This window comes from Rhizophagus irregularis, chromosome 29, assembly GCF_026210795.1.
Source record: "Rhizophagus irregularis chromosome 29, complete sequence".
Classification (NCBI taxonomy): domain Eukaryota; kingdom Fungi; phylum Glomeromycota; class Glomeromycetes; order Glomerales; family Glomeraceae; genus Rhizophagus; species Rhizophagus irregularis.
This window is the reverse complement of record NC_089457.1, coordinates 2,303,303-2,323,564: the sequence shown is the minus strand read 5'-3', so window position 1 is coordinate 2,323,564 and position 20,262 is coordinate 2,303,303. Positions and strand designations below refer to the sequence as shown.

Below are 20,262 nucleotides of genomic sequence, written 5' to 3'. Positions count from 1 at the left end.
AAAAAAAGAAAAAAGAAAAAGAAATAATTATAATATTATTATATTAAACATTTTCTGTTTGATAAATAAAGATAATTTACTTTTTTTTTTCCTGAAACAATTTTAATAATTTTAATGAGAATTGCTGCGTCTCTAAAAATAACGTCCAACAATTTTCTACAGTTTACATTTTTGAATTCCACAGGTAGGCCTAATTAGGAAATAACCGAACAATGCAAGTACGAAATATCGTAACTACCCATATATTTATTTATATTTATTAAATTTTGTTTATATTCCCGTGCAGATGATCTCACCATTCTATATTAAGGAATTCATCATCACGCGCTAGCGAGATAACCCAAAAAATTGGTACTTGGGTTTTACAAAATCGGATCTTTTAATTAAAAATGTATAAATACGGTTACCATTTTATACTAAAAAGGAATCTCTCAATAATTTTTTAGAATGTTTTGGGGCAGCAACTTGGTGATAAATTGTAACACTTAATTTACTTTTACACTGATTATATTTCTAAGTTGCGAATGTTCGGAAGTGACGCCTTTGTCAAAAATAATTGGTGCTACTAGTTAATAAATATTTATAAGAATTTAAATTATGTGTTGCCTTTTGCAGTGAGAAAAGTCGAGATGGTGAAAAGTTGGGATTACATGATGTTATTATTTTGTGAAAAAACATTTTTAATTAATATTTTAACACATGAGGAAAACCGTCCATTTTATTTGTATTCCGTCTTCGTTCTTCATTCTATCAATTTATTTTAATAAAAAAAAATAATAAAAAAAATTCTATAATACATTTAGGTGAAGTATTAAATTTATTAAAAAGAAGATATAAATGGTATATTTTTAATTGTACTTTTACGTAACCCTTGAACGTCATCACGTGATGCAGCATTATTTAAGCTCATTGTTTTGTTCCCATAAATGATGTACAATTTTAATTTTGGTAAAAAATTTCGATTATGAGTAAAAATCTATAAATTGATACGATCAACAGTGATACACAATATATTACGTTAATTAATTGCATGTACATAAAAAATAAAATAAACAAATCGTAAAATAAAATGAATAAAAAGGGAGATGCACAAAAAATGCTTTCTTTTTTTTCGTTCCCGCTTTGTTGTTATTATTGTTAGTCCTTTCTTTCTTTCCTTTCATACCTTTTAATTCCTTCTCATTCCTTCCTTCCTTCCCTTCCCTCCCTCTCCCTTCCTCCATCCCCTCTCCGCCTTTCCTTCCCTATTCTTTCCTTATTACTTTTCTGCTTTTCATTACCTCTTCTATTTCCATTACTTTACTTTCATTAATATAAAAAAAATATTCACATGAGAACAAAGTATGAGATTGAGATCTCTATGTCTCATGATTTTAATAATAGTTTCATTATTGGTAGGCGATAACGGTTAGTGTTTTTATCAATTAGATTTAATATTTGAAGTAATTATTAAAAGTTTTTCATTAATTGTTATCTCCTTTTTATTATAGACTTTGTGAACGCACTCTTTTATAAAAGAATAATACGCTCTCGAGCAAGAACGAGCTTACAGAAAATTCACAGTTTATCTCACGTGATAAAACTTCAGTCCAGACAAGATGTTAATGTTTCTGGTAAGTAAATATAATAGTAATAATAAAATTAATCATTTTCACAAACAAGTTTCTAATTAAAAATTGATTAATTTAATAAACAAGCTAAAATTGATGTCAACTCAAAAGGTAATATATATTATATATATATACATATTCATTATATACTTAATTATATTATAGTATTATAATAATTAAATTATTATTATTATTACTTTTTTTAAAAAAAATTATTAAGTTTCCGACACTACAAGTTCAAAAGAATCACCAACTCCGACATCAACGGAAACAGATAAAACTACAAGTTCGACTGGCTCGAGCTCGAAAGCTACAGATACGCCAGACACAACAAATAAGTCAACGTCCACAGATACGTCAAAAGCCACCACAGATAAATCATCGTCTGCAGACACATCGAATACTTCAAAGTCCGCAGATACTTCAACACCTACAGATACATCAAAATCATCGGATACACCAGGACCAACAAATTCAACACCCACAAATCCAACACCCAAAGATTCAACACCCACAGATCCAACACCTACAGATTCAACACCCACAAATTCAACACCTACAAATTCAACACCCACAGAAACGCCATTACCAACAGATATAGAAATTGGGATACCAGGGATACCAGGGGTACCAGGGGTACCAACAGATGGAACAGCTACAAATGATAATGTCACAATTTTCGTCGAAAAACCAACTATAATAACTATACCAACTACAACAATTAGTATACCATCAGTAACGCCAAAATTACCTCAATTACCTACATTAACTGTTCCAACCAATATAAAATCTGTTCCTACACCAACACGCGTAGTCGTTCCTCCACCAAAACTACCCGCAGTTCCACAACCATCAGATGTACCAATTATACCACCCGATGTACCAGAACCTGTTGTACCAGGAGCCAAAGAGCCTGCTGCGCCAGAGCCTGCTGCACCAGGAGCCAAAGAACCAGATGCACCAGCAGGAGGAAAAGAACCAGTTGCACCAGGAGCTAAAGAACCAGATGCACCAGCAGGAGGAAAAGAACCGGTTGCGCCAGGAGCTGCGCCAGGAGCTGCACCAGCAGGAGGAAACGAACCAGTTGCGCCAGGAGCTGCACCAGCAGGAGGAAAAGAACCCGCTGCACCAGAAGGTAAAGGACCCACTGCACAAGGAGGTAAAGAACCTGATGGTGGTAAAGCACCTGAAATTCCACCTGCTGGTGGTGTACCCGGAGGACCAGCACCCGCTCCAGGAGAAGTACCTGCACCAGGAATACCGGGAGGACCACCTGCACCAGGAATACCGGGGGGACCACCTGCACCAGGAATACCGGGGGGACCACCTGCACCAGGAATACCGGGGGGACCACCCGCACCAGGAATACCGGGAGGACCGGGTGGTGCACCTGCACCAGGAATACCAGGGGGCCCAGGAGGTCCAGGAGAATCAGGAGAATCTGGCAAACCAAGACCAACAGATGGAACGGATAGCTCAGATAAGAATGGCTCAAAAGATTCGGGCAAATATGCTGAAAATACATATACGGCAAATAGTGATGTATTAGGACCAGCAATTGGAGGTGCTGTAGTAGGTGTGGCAGCAATTGGAATGATAGCATTAATAATTGTGAGAAAGAAAACTAGGGTATGTGCGACTAAAGGTATTCCATTGTCAGATAGTGATTCAATGGAATATGGTCATGCATACGATAGTTACCCTGTAACACCTCCAGGAGCTTATATACGACAACGAACAAGTAGAGGTTCATCTGTTGCATCATCCTTATCATCATCATCAATGAGATTTATTTCTAGCATCAAAAATTCTGTTTCTAATATACTTCCGATACCACATGATTCTGCCAATTTTACTGGTCAAAGCAAATTTGTTGAACAGTTGCAATTTTGAAAATAACCTTTATTTGTAATTTAGTAAATTATTTGTTTATTTATATTTATATTTTTTTTTTGTATATTAATACATTATCACTACATAAAATTCATACAATTCCTAGATAAATTTTAGTTAGAAATAAAAAGTACTGTAATGGTAGTTTTAGCATTAAACAACAGAATTAGGGAAGGAAAATTATTTCAATTTATTAATTAATTTAATAATAATAATGACAACAATAATAAAATAATAATTAATAGTGTTTTGTGTTGTAAAAAAACACGATTTGTACAACAAAAACTCGGATTCAATTTTTCATTAATAATAAATCAATAGATTGTAAAATTTTTTCTTTTAAAAAATAAAATCTTTAGCTGTTACCGTTGTTCACTATTTTTCGAGAAATTTTTTTTTATTATTATTATTCTGTCATTAATTAAATTCAGCATTGCAGGTTTTACTGATGGAATTTCTAAATCATATATATTTTCCGAAACATAAAGTGGAAGATTAACGTACAGATATTAATATCTTCTTTAAGATAAAAAGAAAAATGTATAATTCACGAATTCTGGAATTACACACATACTATATATATTATGATAAATTTTAAAGAACTCGGAAATATTCGGTAAAGCTTGATATAAAATAAAATTATACGCTAATTTTGGAGTAATTTTATCTTATTTTGAGCTTTACCGAATATTTCCGAGTTCTTTAAAATTTGCTAAGTGTCCCGTACATTATGAAATCAGCTGTAAACGTAATTTCATCCCGATAATTTAATGTTTTTAACTCATAAAAAATATATCACGCTAATTACACAAATAAAAAACTATGAACTTTTAAATCAATCATTTTATTATCTGCACTATGCTAATATTGCATTAACAATTAAATTAAAATACGTATTAAACGAAATGATAAAGTATTAGCACTGACCCACCATTTTGGCGTACCCCTTTATTATCTCTAATTTGACTATAATTTACTCATATTTTGTTAGATCGATCAATAAAAAAGCGAAAATAAATTTAGATATGTTATATTTCGTTTTGTCAAAACGGATTCACTTCAAAAAAGACCACAAGGACATCCAATTGTTATAAAATTAGGTTGATATAGATGATCCTGATTTTCTAATGTAGGATATCCTGCATTTATTGGTTCTCATGATGCAAAATGGCATGTTCCTGAACAAAATGATTGAGATTTAGTAGCAACTACATAATTGATTCATTATTCAAGTGTTGGATTAAAAATAATAGTAATTGTAATGATGAAAATACCATCTTGCTATAGTTCTCAAGGAAATAAAGCTGAATGAAAACTAAATGAAGTATTTAAAGAAACGGAGAATCAATGTGCAAAAACACATTATTGATAATCCTGAAAAAACTAAATTTTGAGCAAATTAGAAACCTTTCTTATAAAATTAGCTAAGTACGCTTTAGAATTTGTGAATTCGTGCACATGGCCGTGTGATCAACCAATAAGATTTTGACTTCACTCATTATATATAACGCGGTTTTTTTATCATATTTTTATTTAACAAAAATAGCATTAGTACTATTTTATTTATAAAATTTAAATGACTTTATTTTATTTACAAAAGATAGCCAATAAATACAGTAGATTACATTTAAGAGAAGTACATTAATCAGGCAATAAATACTAAACTACAACCGCATAAAACTAAATATTAAAATAAAAAAAATAATAATAAATTATAAGTACTATATTATTTTTTTCGATTAATCAATCTCTTTGTGTCTATAACTCTTGAAAAAATATGGAAATAAGAAAAATAGAACGTAATTTTTGCGCCAATGCGTAGCACAATGGCAGCCAATCATTCAACACCCACCTCCATACCGCCGAATGCTCCGTGCCTAATAACTCTTTTAAAAATATTAACGAAAATTTTTTTTTTCCAATTCCATTTTAAAGTAGTGTCAATCATTTCTTTTATGCAATTTACATCAAGTTCGTAATTTTATAATTGTGATGACATCATTCATCATGACCATTCAAATCCAGATGATCAAATCCTCATCTCGACGCTCATGATCACAATGGCAATCGTAACTCTTTAAGTTCCAATTTTATTAGTAATTTTCATATGATGATTGTTAAGTATAAAATGTACCGTACAATGTTAATTAGTGTATATATCCTTTTCTTTTCTTTTCTTTTCTTTTTTTTTTTTAAAAAAAAAAATGATAAAAATGATAACCGAAATTTTCTCTTCGTTTAAAACTTCAGATATATTGTCTCTTTTGATAATTTTTATAATCTTATATGTAACTCAATTCTATTATAAATATTTCACTCGTCCAAATCCTTTACCTGGTCCATTTCCAATTCCGATACTTGGTAATATTCATCAAAAATTTAGACATGAATTTAATGATTGGTTTATGTTATTACATAAAAAATATGGTGATATGTTCGAAATAGCATTAGGTAGTCAACGTTTTATCGTATTATGTAGGCCGGATTTAATTGAAAATATGATTGTACCTTCAAAGAAAACTAAATATCCTTTAAGAATTATTGTTACAGAAGATTTAAAAGAATATTTTAGGACAAGTGGTTTAGGAATAATTAGTAATGAAGTATATGAATCATGGAAATATAATCGACAACTTTTTACTCAATCTATGTCGACTTCAAATTTTAATAATCAAGCTATTGAATGGACGATTGAATTATGGGAACAAATGGAATCTTATTGGAATAATCTTGGAGAAGATTATGAACTAAATCTTACAAAATGGATGCGAAGATTTACTAATGATATTATTCTTAGAATTGCGACTGGAATAAAAAATGATTCCGTTCTTTCTTATTATAATACTCTTATTAAAAATGATAATCGTAATATAAATGAAAAAGAAAAAAAGAAAATTGAAGAATCTGAAAGTTTTATTCGATCAATAGAAATTTTTGTAGAAGGAATGGTGGTTTTTTTTGTTTTTAATAAATTTATTCGTCGTTATGTTCCATTTATTAGTGGAAATGTGAAAAGGTTATTAAAGAATAGAGATTATTTATATGACAAAATATTTAATATTATTAAAAAAAGAAGAATTGAAATTGATAATACACCATTAGATCAACCACTTCGTCATGATATGTTGACGTCCCATATGATTATAAATACTTCACGTCATCTTAATGTCATAAGGCACGAAGATGATGTTTTAAGACCAATGGAAGACAGAGAAATTTTTGCTAATATATTCGATACCATGCTTGGAGGAACTGATACTGTAAGTATAAAATTATTTTTATTTTTGCAATATATTTAAATATATTTTCAAAAATTAATAATTTTTTTTTTTTTAGACAGCGAATTTGTTTTGCTTTATCGTATATTATCTTGGACATTATCCCGAAGTGAAGCAAAAATTGCAACAAGAATTGGAAACAGTTTTTGGTAAAAATTTAACAAATCCTGTAACATCTAAAGGTCTTGATGAATTACGATATTGTGATTCAGTTATAAAAGAAGTATATCGTCATATTCCTGTGTTTTTTACAGTAGGCCGTGTAAATGTTGAAAATGATAATTTTGGAGGATACAATTGGCCGAAAGGAACTACATTTCAAATGTTTCTTTCCGCAATGATGATGAGTAAGAATTATTGGACTGATCCTGAAAAATTTGACCCTGATAGATTTTATAATATTGAAGAAAGTGATAAATATTTACTTGAAAAACAACACGTTAAGAATTCTTTCTTTATGTGGGGAGGTGGAATTAGGATCTGTCCGGGAAGAAAATTGGCAATGATAGAATTAAAGTGCTTATTGACCTTAATTTATAGAAAGTATAATATTGAAATGGCGGATATGAACGCACCTCTTAAATATAGATCTGATGTTATAACGATTAGTAAAGAATTAATCATTAAGGTTAAACCAAGAAATTCTTAAAAATCTAGATATTTTTTAACGCTTTAATTTAAAGTATTTATTAACCTATAAAATTTGAGTATATATACGCTAAAGATTTGTAAAATCAATTAACTCTTATAATTAATAAAAAAAAATAACATTAAATATCTGATACAAATACCTAATGTCTTTTATGTATTTTTGGGAAAAAGTGTCATTTTAATAATTTTTTTTTTAATAAATCAGATAGAGTTGGTAATTTATTAATTTATTGTTTTCAAATTTGTAAATAAATTTTAAATAATGGTTCTTAATTCTCTCCTTAATACACAATTGGCTGGATTCTTCGTGTATATTATAAAATTATCATGTATTTTTTAAATGGAATATATATCATAAAGCTATTCAGCTATTTACTAGATTAAGAAACTTCAAGATCAGAGTTGCTTCCAGATATGGAGAGAGTAAATATTTATAAATAGAAGCGGATTTTAAATATGATGTTACCATATATCATAATCGAGTATGACATAGAAATATGCGACACTTCCAGGCCCGCCCTGCCCTGCCCCCAATGAGTCCACTTTGTGGGACCACCTATATGGAGCCATTGCTTGTGATATATATATATGCACTAGCTGGTAGCATATGGTACGTACTACGATCCTAACACCCAATAGAAACCATACAACGGAAATACTTGCCACAAATCTTTGTATTATGGTTGAGTACAATAATTCTGCATTTCAAATCAGAGATTTTTAATATGCGGTTAGTCGCAGTTGAATTTTTCTAAATTGTCATGTCAACATTCTTCAAATGAAATACACCACAAAATCAGTGTTAATTAAAAAGATCAAAAATTCAAAGTTGTACCACAAAGAAAAGAAGGCTTTTCTTATTTTTAACTCACCTGTTTCTAGACGCTACTATGATCGATAATTTTTCTCTCAATATAGCTCAGCAAATAATGGATGTTGTATGAAAGAGTGAAGAATGTGTACAGCACAATGTATTATCAGTAAGTAGACGTATTGAAAAAGTGAGATAAAAGAAGTAATATCATATTTTTGTTTAGGGTATAAAAAAAAATATTTTTTACATCGTCAATATTACGAGTCATATGACCTAATTTTATCGAAATCATAGATCGGAGATGACGGATGTCTGTTTTAATATTTCATAAGAAATATAAGATATCAATTTTATGTGCCTAAGAAAAGTAATAAATAATAAATGATAGCTTTATTTAATGAGTAAAGTAAAAAAAAATAGTACATAAATCAAATGAATCCTAAAAACCTTAATTATACATAACTATAAAAATTATAAAGGCTATAAAAATCCACTATTTTAACTCCTTTAGCTTTAATTTGATTAAATAATTTTATTTCCTCATCATTCAATTCTTTATCCAATCTCGTCATACCAAAAACCTTTAAACTATTGTTATTCCTTTCAATATAATTTAAAACAATTTTAAGAAATTCTAATTCAATGGTTTGATATAAATTAATTATTTCAAAATTATCATGACAATTTTCTAAAAATTCCTTAAATTTATTGGATTTACGACAAAAAATAGAAATTTTACTAATATTAATGGGTATATTATTTGCTAAATTTATAAAAAATTCATTAATATTAATATAATTATAATAAGAAATATTAATATTTAATATTCCTATCTTTAAATTTTTAAAATAAGGTAACACCAATAAATTAAAACGGGTATCAATTCTTATTTTTAAAAAATTAAGTTTTGAACAATATGTTAAAATATTTTCAATAATAGGTATTGTTGGATTTTCAATTAATAATCTTTGTAATGATGCACCTAAATATTTGATCATTAATGATGTGACGTCAACGCTCCAATTATTGCGTATAAATGATAATTCCTTGAGCTTAAATGAAGTAAAATTTAAAACTTCACGTTGATCCAATAATATAGTACCTTTACAATTCTTAAATGTTAAATATTCTAAATTATATAAATTATTAAATCTTTTTAAATTAATATTATTAAAGTCACATTTTGTAAATTCAGAATGAGCCAATGAATGCTTTTGAAAATCCAATGATAAAAGAATATTTTTTAATAATGAATGACAATTCGTTATCTTAAATATTTTAAGTTTGTTTTGTTTTTGAATAATAGTACAGAGTTTTTCCAAAGTAATATTATAATGTAAATTATCGAAAGTAATATGTTGTTGAAGTAATGATCTTTGAGTTTGAGGTAGACTAATTATTAATTTTCTCAAATTTGAACAAATATTTGATATATTACTTAAAAATTCTTGTTCAACTTCCTTATTAAAAGTGTAATGTAAATAAAAATTTAATGATAATGAATTCAATTTTGTTAAATTTGTTGTGAAATTTTGAATATTAAAGTTTTTAAAACTTTTACTATAAAATAAATACATAAAAGTATCTAATTGTTTAATATTTCTACTTTGACGTAAAATTGAATAATGAAATATTGGAATAGTACAATATATTTTATTTCGAGAAATTGATGAACCTGAATTTGAACATAATTTTACAAAAAATCTACGAATTACGGAATTTATTGTAAAATAATTATAATTTTCCAAATATTTTGGATATTCAAATAATGGTTTATGCTCCTCATCAAAATTAATATTATTAATCTGTCCTAATCCTAGTTGATTCTTTATTTGTAACATTTCTACTCTATTAAAACAAAAAATTAAGGTCAAGACTATTGTGTAATTTTTATCAGTTATATTTACGAAAGGATTTGCATAAAGTAAAGGAATAGTTGATTTACACCAAAATCTATTAACTAATAAACAATTAAATAATGTTGACCGATCATTTTGAAGGTATTGTAAAATATAATAAATACAATCATCTGGTAAATAAGGCAAAGTCATCTTAAAAAATTTTAGGAAGGGAAAGAAAGTTTTTTACGGAGTTACAGGGTATCAGAATAACTGGATAAGCATAAAAGCCCAATTTTAGAAGTCATATGGTTGTACATAACTTATAATACTGTAATACACATCCCCTGCATTTTCCCGTGAAAAAATGCACTTTTATGTTTAATACCTGTGTTACAAAGTAAACTGTCACGTATCACGTGATGCCCAGTGACTTGTTAATTTTTTAAGACTATTTGAAAGGCGAACAATTTAAAATAGTGTAAATCATTCTGTACCTTATACAGTGGTCTTGACCGAAAGAAAATACGGAAATTTTTAATTTTGTTTATTCCGTTGAGGTTTATCTTTTTTTTTTCTTTCCAGAAGTTGTCTTTTCAGTGGTTTACAGTTTTCTGTTTATAATACTTTCCATGTTTATAGTCTCTTGTAGTCTATATTAAAACTATATTTACTCTGTAAAATAAAAATAAAAGTAAAAATAGATTTATTTAATATACTTGATTGTTGTTCGTATTTTAACGTGTATTAAGTTTTGAAAAAAATACACAAATAATTCATGAGTCATTATATTTTTTGTATATTTTTGTACTTTTACAGAATTATTACATCATATCTCTATTTCCATTATAATCCATATAAAAGTTTGTATAACAAAAAAAAATAAATAAATAAAAGACCCCATTTCCCTTTATTTTTTTTTTATTTTTTATTTTTTAGATTTTTCATGTAATAAAATCAATTGTGGGACGCTTAATATTTAAGTATAAAAAGTATTGATTCCATTTTATCTTAAATTTAAGTTTCTAAAATTCTAAATTACAAAATGTCAACTAGCACTTCTACACAAAATATGTACATATTTATTAATATCTGGATAATTATATAAACATAATTCTTGTAATTATACTTGATGATAATATTACAGAAAATATCAATAGAAATCATGTAATCCTGAATTTATCTAAAGTAAGCATGTGCTTCTTATTCAACTCTCTCTCTATAGGGATATTATTCATGAAATTGCATATAGTTTCTCTCATATACATTTAACATGAATTTTGGATTGTACATTACTCTGAATATTGATTATGCTTATAAAAGGTTATGGAAATGGTGTACTTATGATTTATGATTGGAATGATTCTGGAGAGAGATAGAGATGTAACTACAAAAGATGATGAATGGAATATATTGGTAAAGGGGTAGTGTTGTGTGTGTATATGTTAATAGTTTAAAAACAGATTTACAGGTAAAAAAAGTTAAAGAGAGAGAGGAGAACTGGCCTTCCTAGAAGAGGGTTAGTCTATATACCTTTCTATATTGGCATGATCCCCCTAGATGGCCAGGTCCACCAACAATTTTTATGATAAAGATAGAAAATATGTGAAAGCAAGGAAACCACTCCTATTTTTGACACTTTATTACAATAACAGTAGGGACTTTTGTAACACTCATTATGCAAAATTTCTACAGAACAGGATTATTATAACAACTTTGCAAGGTGAATATGACTTTAATGTTGGTAGTAAAAGAAAAATTGGTGCACTACTAGACATTGGTCATTGGATTTTTAACTAGAGAAAAATATAATGGGTTGACTGAAGGTACACCTTTCTCCCCAGTATTTACTGTTGAAGTTGCATAGATTTTATAGAACCAAAATTGGTTATCTAAATCATACACTAATCAACTAGAATACTAGATGTTAAAGCTCCCTTCCATCCCTTTCTGAAAGCTTTTTTTTATGGAGTATGATAATGGCTGGTCCATCTGGTACAAGTTATGGTTATGAACTTTGATCTAATACAAGAAAAGTATACAAATTCTATTCATTGTGCTTATAGCTAAAGAAGGAATTTTAGTTTTTTCACTCTTGAAATTCTTTCAATCAAATGTTATTTAATGTTATACTTTGATACAATATAACTATACTTGATATGGTAGTGTATTTTTATACTGCTATGTATTTCATATTTATTTTTTGTATTTATATAATAAAGAAATGTGCCTTACTAACAAAAAAAAAAAAAGTATCAGAATGTGTATTACAATAGTATATTATATTTTTATTATGTAAAATTTAAGTGATGTTAAAACTTATGTAAGATCAATAATATATCATACAATTAAATATTTTGTAATTTATTTGAAATATTGTTCAGTATTCATTAAAAAATCTCAAAGGTTAAAAGGTCTGCAAGACTGCAATGTTCAAAAAAAAAGAGATTTCTAAAGTTAAATCAAAGCCTTTATTTTCATTCTATAAAGTCCAAAAAGCTGCAGTGTTTAAAAGAGAAGACATTGGAATGTTTCTAAATTAAAGTAAAGATTAAAGAACCCAAAAACACATTCTTTTACTCATTTTAAAAGAAATGGAGAAAGAAACTTTAAAATGTAAGAAAGTAATTGATAAATAACCTGTTTTTCTGTTAATAAATTCACTTTAGAAAAAGCACTCCCTCTTACATTATCAATACCATATTTCTTCATATAATCAAGGGTTTTATTCAATTTAAGGTAAATGTCATCAATTTGTTCAGATTCAATAATTCTTAATGGCTGATACTTATGTGTCCATTCTGCACCAAATCCATTTTGGTGTTCTTCAAATCTGAGTATCTGACATTGACATCTCTAGTAGTTCTTTCCACATAATATTTATTATTTATGCACTCCAGCACATAAACTGTAAATTTAGTGACAATGATGGAGCTGGTACTGGAGTTGATGGTGGAGGTGACAGTGGTGGCAGAATTCAGATCCTTTTTCATACAAAATTGAGTAAAAATTACATTAGGACAAGCTCGTATTCCAATCCAATTATTATTATCTGGATTTTTACATCACCATCAAATCCACTTTGATTATTAGCAATGGATCCAGTAGGAACTTCTTATGGTTTAACAGTATGCCTTACTCACCTTATGAATGAATCAATCCTTAACGCGCTTCTAAGGTCCTGCTTCCAGATATATGGTGCACTAGTACGTGAAGACGTTGTTGTTTCTTAAGTTGCTTTGGCGTCTACACAAGCAATAATGGATGTTAACCGGAAAACATTATAGTAATGTACATTAAAACCACCATGCAACATAGTCCTATACCTAGTGACACTGTTTTATTTATACACTTTAAAAATGATAATAAATATAATATAAAGTATAGAAAATTAATCATCATTATGGAGTAAAAGTGAAAAAATTGGCATTACTAATTTTAAAATAAATAAAAAAAAAGTGAAATATTGGCGATACTTTTTTTAAAATAAAAAAGTGAAATAATGGCGTTACTTTTTTTAAAATAAAAAAGTGAAATAAGAATCCCAAATTGGTAATGAAAGGTTTCTGAAGGAACGAATAGAATTAAAGGATGATGAGATGGTACACGGTTTCGGCAAAAATTTCTCCCGCAAATACTCCTTTAATCAATCAAAAATTGTTGCGTATGTTGCATATGTTGCGTAACAATTTTTATGCTGTTTTTACGCGTAAATGTATAGTTTTATGAAATGATTTTATTAGATCAATTCGTTGGTTTTAAAAGTTCTAAAAGTTCTTGATAAATCAATCACTCGTATAAATCATATAAAATATACTATGCACGGTAAAGTTGGAAACCATGTTTCTAAATCAAGCTTTACGTTATTCTAAGAAATTACTACATTAAAAAATTGTTAAGCGATAAAGCAAAATTTATTACAATGTGTATGTATATACAGTATACTTAGCGCCATCATACCATGCTTACCTAATCGGTTACCACATTATTAAACGATAAATATTAATTAAATCAAAGCTAATTATAAAAGAGAATAAAATTCAATAAAGCCGTGTAATCACGTGTTGTATATTAAAATAAAACGTACGTCTCAAAGTCTATCAACTGTGTGATTTCGGATTTTGATCTCCCTATCAATATCAATAAATAAGAATTGTTATTATTATGAGGTTTAAGTTCACTAACTTTTAATTCTTTTAATATATCACCACTACTATTATTATCATTACAATTATTAATGGACATATTTTAATTCATTATCCAACCACTTTTGAAAATTTTCACAACTATTACGATTCCTATTGAAAAAATATTTTTTGAAATATAATCTTATAAAATTATTAATAACTTGATCCATTATAATTATGAGTTGATTTAACAATATGTTATTTTGAAGTATTTAAAAATAAATATTTTAAAGATAAATTTTTTAAAAACTTCCAATAAATCTTGAGAAATTTTTAAAGAAAGTAAGATGTGTAATATTTGGATTAATATTTTTAAAGTGATAGCGCCAGCTCTTTTTTCACCAAAATAGACCATATGTCCATCGGTCATTAAATTATTTTATCGAAAGATTCAAATACTTGAGATGAAGATTGGTGGATAACCATAATAATAGTTTTCTTTGCTTAACAGCGAATTCTTTAAGAATTTTTGAATAAAGAATCTGATAATGAAAATATTATGGCATCATTAAATTTGACAAAATGTGCCAAATCGGGAGGAGAACGAAAGCGAGCCAATATTGCATCTGAACTGTTAACAAATAATTCATTTTACTAAACAAACCAATATCCGGTTTGGGTGAGTAATCAAAAGATAAACTTGAAATATTCGAAATATTTGCTTCATTTTTTTTTATATTTTTCTTACTCTAATTTCAACTTGTTTTAATTTATCACGTCGTGACAATTCACGTGGAAGACGTAATCGAGCCTATTAAATTTGTAAAAAATATATAAAAAAAAAGTACTGGACATAAAAAGTAGAGAGAAAATGGCGCAGCATTTCAGTTTGCACAGAAAAAGTCTGTCGACGTTACTTACAGTGTAACTGAGGGATTCCTTTACGGTTAATTGAGAGAAAAAGATATCATTTTGAATACAATAAGCAACAAATCCCTTTGAATTTTTTGTTATTTTATGACCATTTAGAGTTGTAGTTCATTGAACTCCTTTACTTCCAACACGATCGCAAGAAGATCTAACAAAGTGGTTTTACTACAACCAGGTAACATAATCGCGAGAACCTCACCTTTTAAATTTACATGTACAAAATTCATAAATTAGTATTTACCTGGATTAGCACAACCATGAATATTTTCTATTATTTTCGTACATGTTTACCTGATACTAATTTAGAATCAAAATTTCTAATTTTATTCCACTAAGATACATTATGTTCTTCAGATATAGAATAATTTATTCCATGCCATTCTACGTAAACAGAATTCTTCGCGGATGTTGATCCTTTTCAGTACTGTGTTAATTCTGATCTTTCTAATTGAATTGAGATATCATTAATAATATCATCACTTCCCTCGAAATTTGTCAAAAAAAAAGGAAAGAAAGGATTATCGATTTTTATTTAATTTAATTTGATTAATTATTATTTTTTTTTTAAAAAAAAAACAATAAATACTAATGTTTTTTCATTTATGGCCGTTGACATAGAACTTGAACAAGAATAGACTTCAGTCGCAGTAATAATTTGATCGTTGTTAATTTGTTCCATTGGTAATTTTTCGACGAGACAGAATAGTAGCGGTATACAGTACAGTCAAACCTCTATATACCGATACGCTTTTTTAGAAAAAATATCGGTATATCAAAATATCGGTACATGTAATTCGATAGCAAATTATAATGCGGCCCAAAATCTAGTTTTGCCAGCATTATGGTTAACTTTTTGGCCAACCAATAATAATTTCAAAACTCCTATGATCGTTAACTCAGCCAAATTTACGGTGCTGGGCAAAATTAAGTATCAGTGTAACAAAAATATCGGTATATGTTGTTATACATTACTATAAAGAGACAAAGGAATTGTATCGATATATGTTATATCGTGAAATTATATACTGTATAATATCGGTATAATGAGGTTTTTTATTAGTTGCGAAACGGGACAAAGGAAATTCATCGGTATATGTCAATTATCGGTATATCGAGGTTAGACTGTAGTCAGGTCAATCTGCTATTCGGAAAAATATTATATAACAAAAAAAAAAAATAAATTTGAAATGAAAAATATCTAACATTTGCTTTGTGAGAAAGATAATAAGTGTAATAAGTGACACACGGAAAATTCATCATCATGGACCGTAGCTCAGATTTGATTTATAATCAATATAATTATTAATTAATATATAAAAAAAAAACTGCGAAAGAAAAGTTTATTTGGGATAAGAGGAAAAATAATTTTCCATGTAAATTTAAATTAATTGTACAGCAAATAAATAAATAATTAACGAACTTTAAAAAATTTATTAATCGCGTCATTAAACTGATAAAAAAAAGTTCCAGCCACTCAAGCCACAACGGTAAAACATAAATGATTTTATCTCTCATAATATATTATATATGAATAATATAATGCATGTTATATATTCCGAGTAACACTTTCCATATAATGATACTTACAATCGTAGTAAAAATAACATAAATTACGTGTCATTTCTCCAAATGACAAAATACCGCACAATTCGGATTCGAATAAAAATTGTTTTTCAAAAAATGTTCGCCTTAAAGTGAAGCCGAAAATGTCAACGCTTAATATTATAACTAATGCTAATTTGGTTAGAGAAATTATAAATATTCACTAGTTCTTTGCGCAGTTATGAATTTACGATAAGCTTCTTGTATTCATCTTATATTGAATTAAGTCCTATATTACATCTTGCATACTTGTTATATATATATAAAATGGTAAATTATTACGCTCTTCGCTCTTCTGATTCGAAGTTACATTTATGCATTAATCCTTTAACTAACATATTACGTATAACAAAATGTTGAAATGTCGCTCGCACGTTGATTGATCACATGATCAACCATCAATTTTAATATACTACGTCCATATGATTGATATTTTTATTTGATAATTCGCAATTATCATTAGAATATATTGGTTTAAATGGTTTAAATAGTTTTAAATGAATATTTGAAAGCTGTTACCTTGATGCAGATCGACAATTGGACATCATATAAAAAAAATCAACTGTACCCCTGTAAAAAATTTTCTGTAATTTCTGTTAAAACTCCGTGAATATGATACATTTACGGAAATAACATGGAATAAAAAAAAACACGAAATAAAATTTTTTATAGGGAATATATATAGGACAAGATAACGTACTGAATACAGGAATATATATATATACAAAAAATTACTATCACGTGACTTTTGCTGGAACTGTGACAAATAATCGGCGGCTAGATTTCCAATCATAGTCTTATGTTTTTTTAAGCCCAAGTAGGGCCGAGAATTTGAAATTCTTCAAACTCGAGGATTTGAAATTTTCAGATTCAACTTAAAAAGAAAAAGAAAAAAAAGAATAAGTCGATGGTTGAGACTTGAGTAAAAATTTAAAAATAGCGTGTTTTATTATAAAAAACGATTTTGTTAATAAAATCATAACTCGTTATAAGTATCTTCATATAGATGAATTATATTATTAAATATGATTTATTTTATCAGATATACATTATTTTCGCGTAAATGTGAATAAAGCATGTCGTACAGAATATGTTTTCCAATAGTAAACGCCAAAATCAAAAAACCCGATTATGATTAGTTATAATCGGACTTTTGGCAAGTCTATACTTGATAATTTTATATGAATGAATAAAGAGCCAAAAGATGGTAATACGTAATCATTATAACTTATTCTTTATTAGCGCTCAAGAAGAATTTTTAACTTGCGTCACACGCCTAAATAAAACTAAAATCATATAAATTATAAATCATGTATAGATAAACTCGGGCAAAACTTTCAATTCCAATATTAATGTAAATTCAATTTTATTGGTTAACATTTCTAATTAGTTAGTCCTGAGATACCATACAATATTATGTTTTTCTTGATAATAGATAACAAATATTACCAATCCACAGCAGTTCCGTATATTACGTCTTCGTACTGTAAGACTCTACTCACATGACAATTATTTTTCTCACCATTTTTTTATCTTGTATTTGATATATAATAATATTTAATAATATTTATTAAAAAATGTAACAATTTAAAAAATACATAAAATAAAATAAAAAAGTTTTAAAATGTTTTTTCCCATTCAAAATCCTCGATAGTATGTATTTGCCAATAAACATCATAAGTTTTAACTATTCCTTTCTTTTTGTATGTTTCAACTAAATTATTTATTTGTTGTTGCCTTTCTGTGTTTGCACTATAAAGACTATAAAGGGAATTTGTTTGTAATAAAATAGGATGTCTGTCTTTCCAATTATCAAAAAAGAATTTTAAAGTTTCTAATTTAAGAGTTTTAAAAGAAGAAAATTTAAATTTAAATAAATTAATTGGAGAAGAACTAATTAAAACTTTGAATAAATTATCCCAATCAGGTTCATTTTCAAATATAATAATAACCAAACCACTTAAATGTTTACATTTAATTAATAATTTTTCTAATTCTGTAATATCATTATTAATAAAAGATAATTTAAGATATTTAAGATTTGGACAATTTTCATAAATTGCTTGAATAAGTCTTTTATTATCAACACCTTCATAACAAATACTAATTTCAGTAAGATATCCTTTTGTATTTTCAATTAAATTTGCCAAAATTTTGGATGGAACTTGTTGAGTTCTTAAAATTTCTAAAACTGGTAAAGAAATATTTTTTAAATTATTCCAATTAGTGTAATGAGGTAATTTCATTAAACTGAAATTTATTAAACTTAAATTTATATCTAAACATGTTAAATTTACAAGATATGAAAGAATATTTGTAGTAGGTGTCCAATCTAATTTTAAATGTTGGATACTATTCGCTTTTTTAATTAATGATTCTTCAAGGGATACGCAGTATGATTCATCCCTTACATTTGAATAACAATTGAAACAAATATCTTCTAAATTTTCTTGAGTTTCAATTAATGAAATGATTCCAATATTTTTATTACGATCATTATATTGCATAATATCTTTAAATCTTAATTTTTTAATTGATTTGATTATTTTTGATAATCCTCTTAATATATTTTGATCGATATTAGCATCACAACAAAGATATTCAAGTTCTGAAAAGCAATTTTCTACCCCTGAAATAAGATGTATTTGATAATTAAATTTTTGTGGTATATAAAGTTCAATAAATTTTGTATTTTTGTTAATAAATAATTTTAATATTTCATTTCTAACAATTGATATTTTGGATTGTTCAATAGAAACATTTAAAATTTCTTCTATAAGATGTAAATTTAAACTTCTCCAGAAATTAATATAATTAAAAAATGGTCGTTGATATTTTGTAGTTGTAAAAAATTTGATTCCTTGATCTTTTAAAATATTTCTTGATTCTTCTGATAAATGTAAAAGTATTACATTTAATAATCTAATCTTTTTATTATTATTATAATTCAAATAATTTAATCCAGGAATTTTCCATAGAATTGGTACCGTCATTTCACACCAAGTTTTATTAATTAAAAGACATGAATAGAGAGATTTTCGATCATTTTTCAATTCTTCTAATATAAGAAAAATTACATCTTTGTTGAGTTCTAACATTTTTTTTTTTAAAAAAAAAAAAGTAAAAGAAAAGAATTAAAAAAAAAGACCGAGTTTGTTAGGTATCGCGTAACAAATATTTAATGTGGATGGGCGTATTGCGTGTAACAAACAGCAATCTCAAACTGTACTACTAGACTAAATAATAAACTAATTTGTAATAAGTATGAAGATCTGCATATCATACAGGACTAAGCAAAGTTAAATATGCCTATAGGTGGTTTATTTGTATTATTTATTTCATGGGGAGTTTGGAATAATAGGGTTTTTTCCCCGAAGGGAAAAAACCCTAATGTTCCCCTTCCCATGAAAATAAATGGGTAATCTTTTGGGGCGTGTGATTCATTAAATATTAACTAAACTAAAATTAGTAACTATATGAGGCCGGGAAATAAGTAAACGAAGATTCCTTTATAAACTC

General features: G+C 27.4%; 4 protein-coding genes across 4 annotated transcripts; 2 read left to right on the top strand and 2 right to left on the bottom strand.

The window, feature by feature from the left end:
• Positions 1–1,367: 1,367 nt before the first annotated feature.
• OCT59_019848 (uncharacterized protein) lies at positions 1,368–3,503 on the top strand (the record flags this gene model as incomplete). Its single annotated transcript, XM_025332027.2, has 4 exons — positions 1,368–1,407; positions 1,491–1,613; positions 1,698–1,721; positions 1,831–3,503. 4 exons carry the CDS (start codon positions 1,368–1,370, stop codon positions 3,501–3,503), a joined length of 1,860 nt encoding a protein of 619 aa, XP_025178508.2.
• Positions 3,504–6,742: 3,239 nt separating this feature from the next.
• On the top strand, positions 6,743–7,330 carry OCT59_019847 (uncharacterized protein; the record flags this gene model as incomplete). Its single annotated transcript, XM_066143810.1, has 3 exons — positions 6,743–6,763; positions 6,840–7,220; positions 7,322–7,330. The coding sequence occupies 3 exons, from the start codon at positions 6,743–6,745 to the stop codon at positions 7,328–7,330; spliced, it is 411 nt and encodes a 136-aa protein (XP_066005522.1).
• Positions 7,331–8,607: 1,277 nt separating this feature from the next.
• OCT59_019846 (uncharacterized protein) lies at positions 8,608–10,297 on the bottom strand (the record flags this gene model as incomplete). Its single annotated transcript, XM_066143809.1, has 1 exon — positions 8,608–10,297. The coding sequence occupies one exon, from the start codon at positions 10,295–10,297 to the stop codon at positions 8,699–8,701; it is 1,599 nt and encodes a 532-aa protein (XP_066005521.1). The 3' UTR covers positions 8,608–8,698.
• An 8,065-nt stretch (positions 10,298–18,362) lies between these two features.
• Positions 18,363–19,841, bottom strand: OCT59_019845 (uncharacterized protein; the record flags this gene model as incomplete). Its single annotated transcript, XM_025325978.1, has 1 exon — positions 18,363–19,841. The coding sequence occupies one exon, from the start codon at positions 19,839–19,841 to the stop codon at positions 18,363–18,365; it is 1,479 nt and encodes a 492-aa protein (XP_025178512.1).
• Between the last annotated feature and the right edge of the window lie 421 nt (positions 19,842–20,262).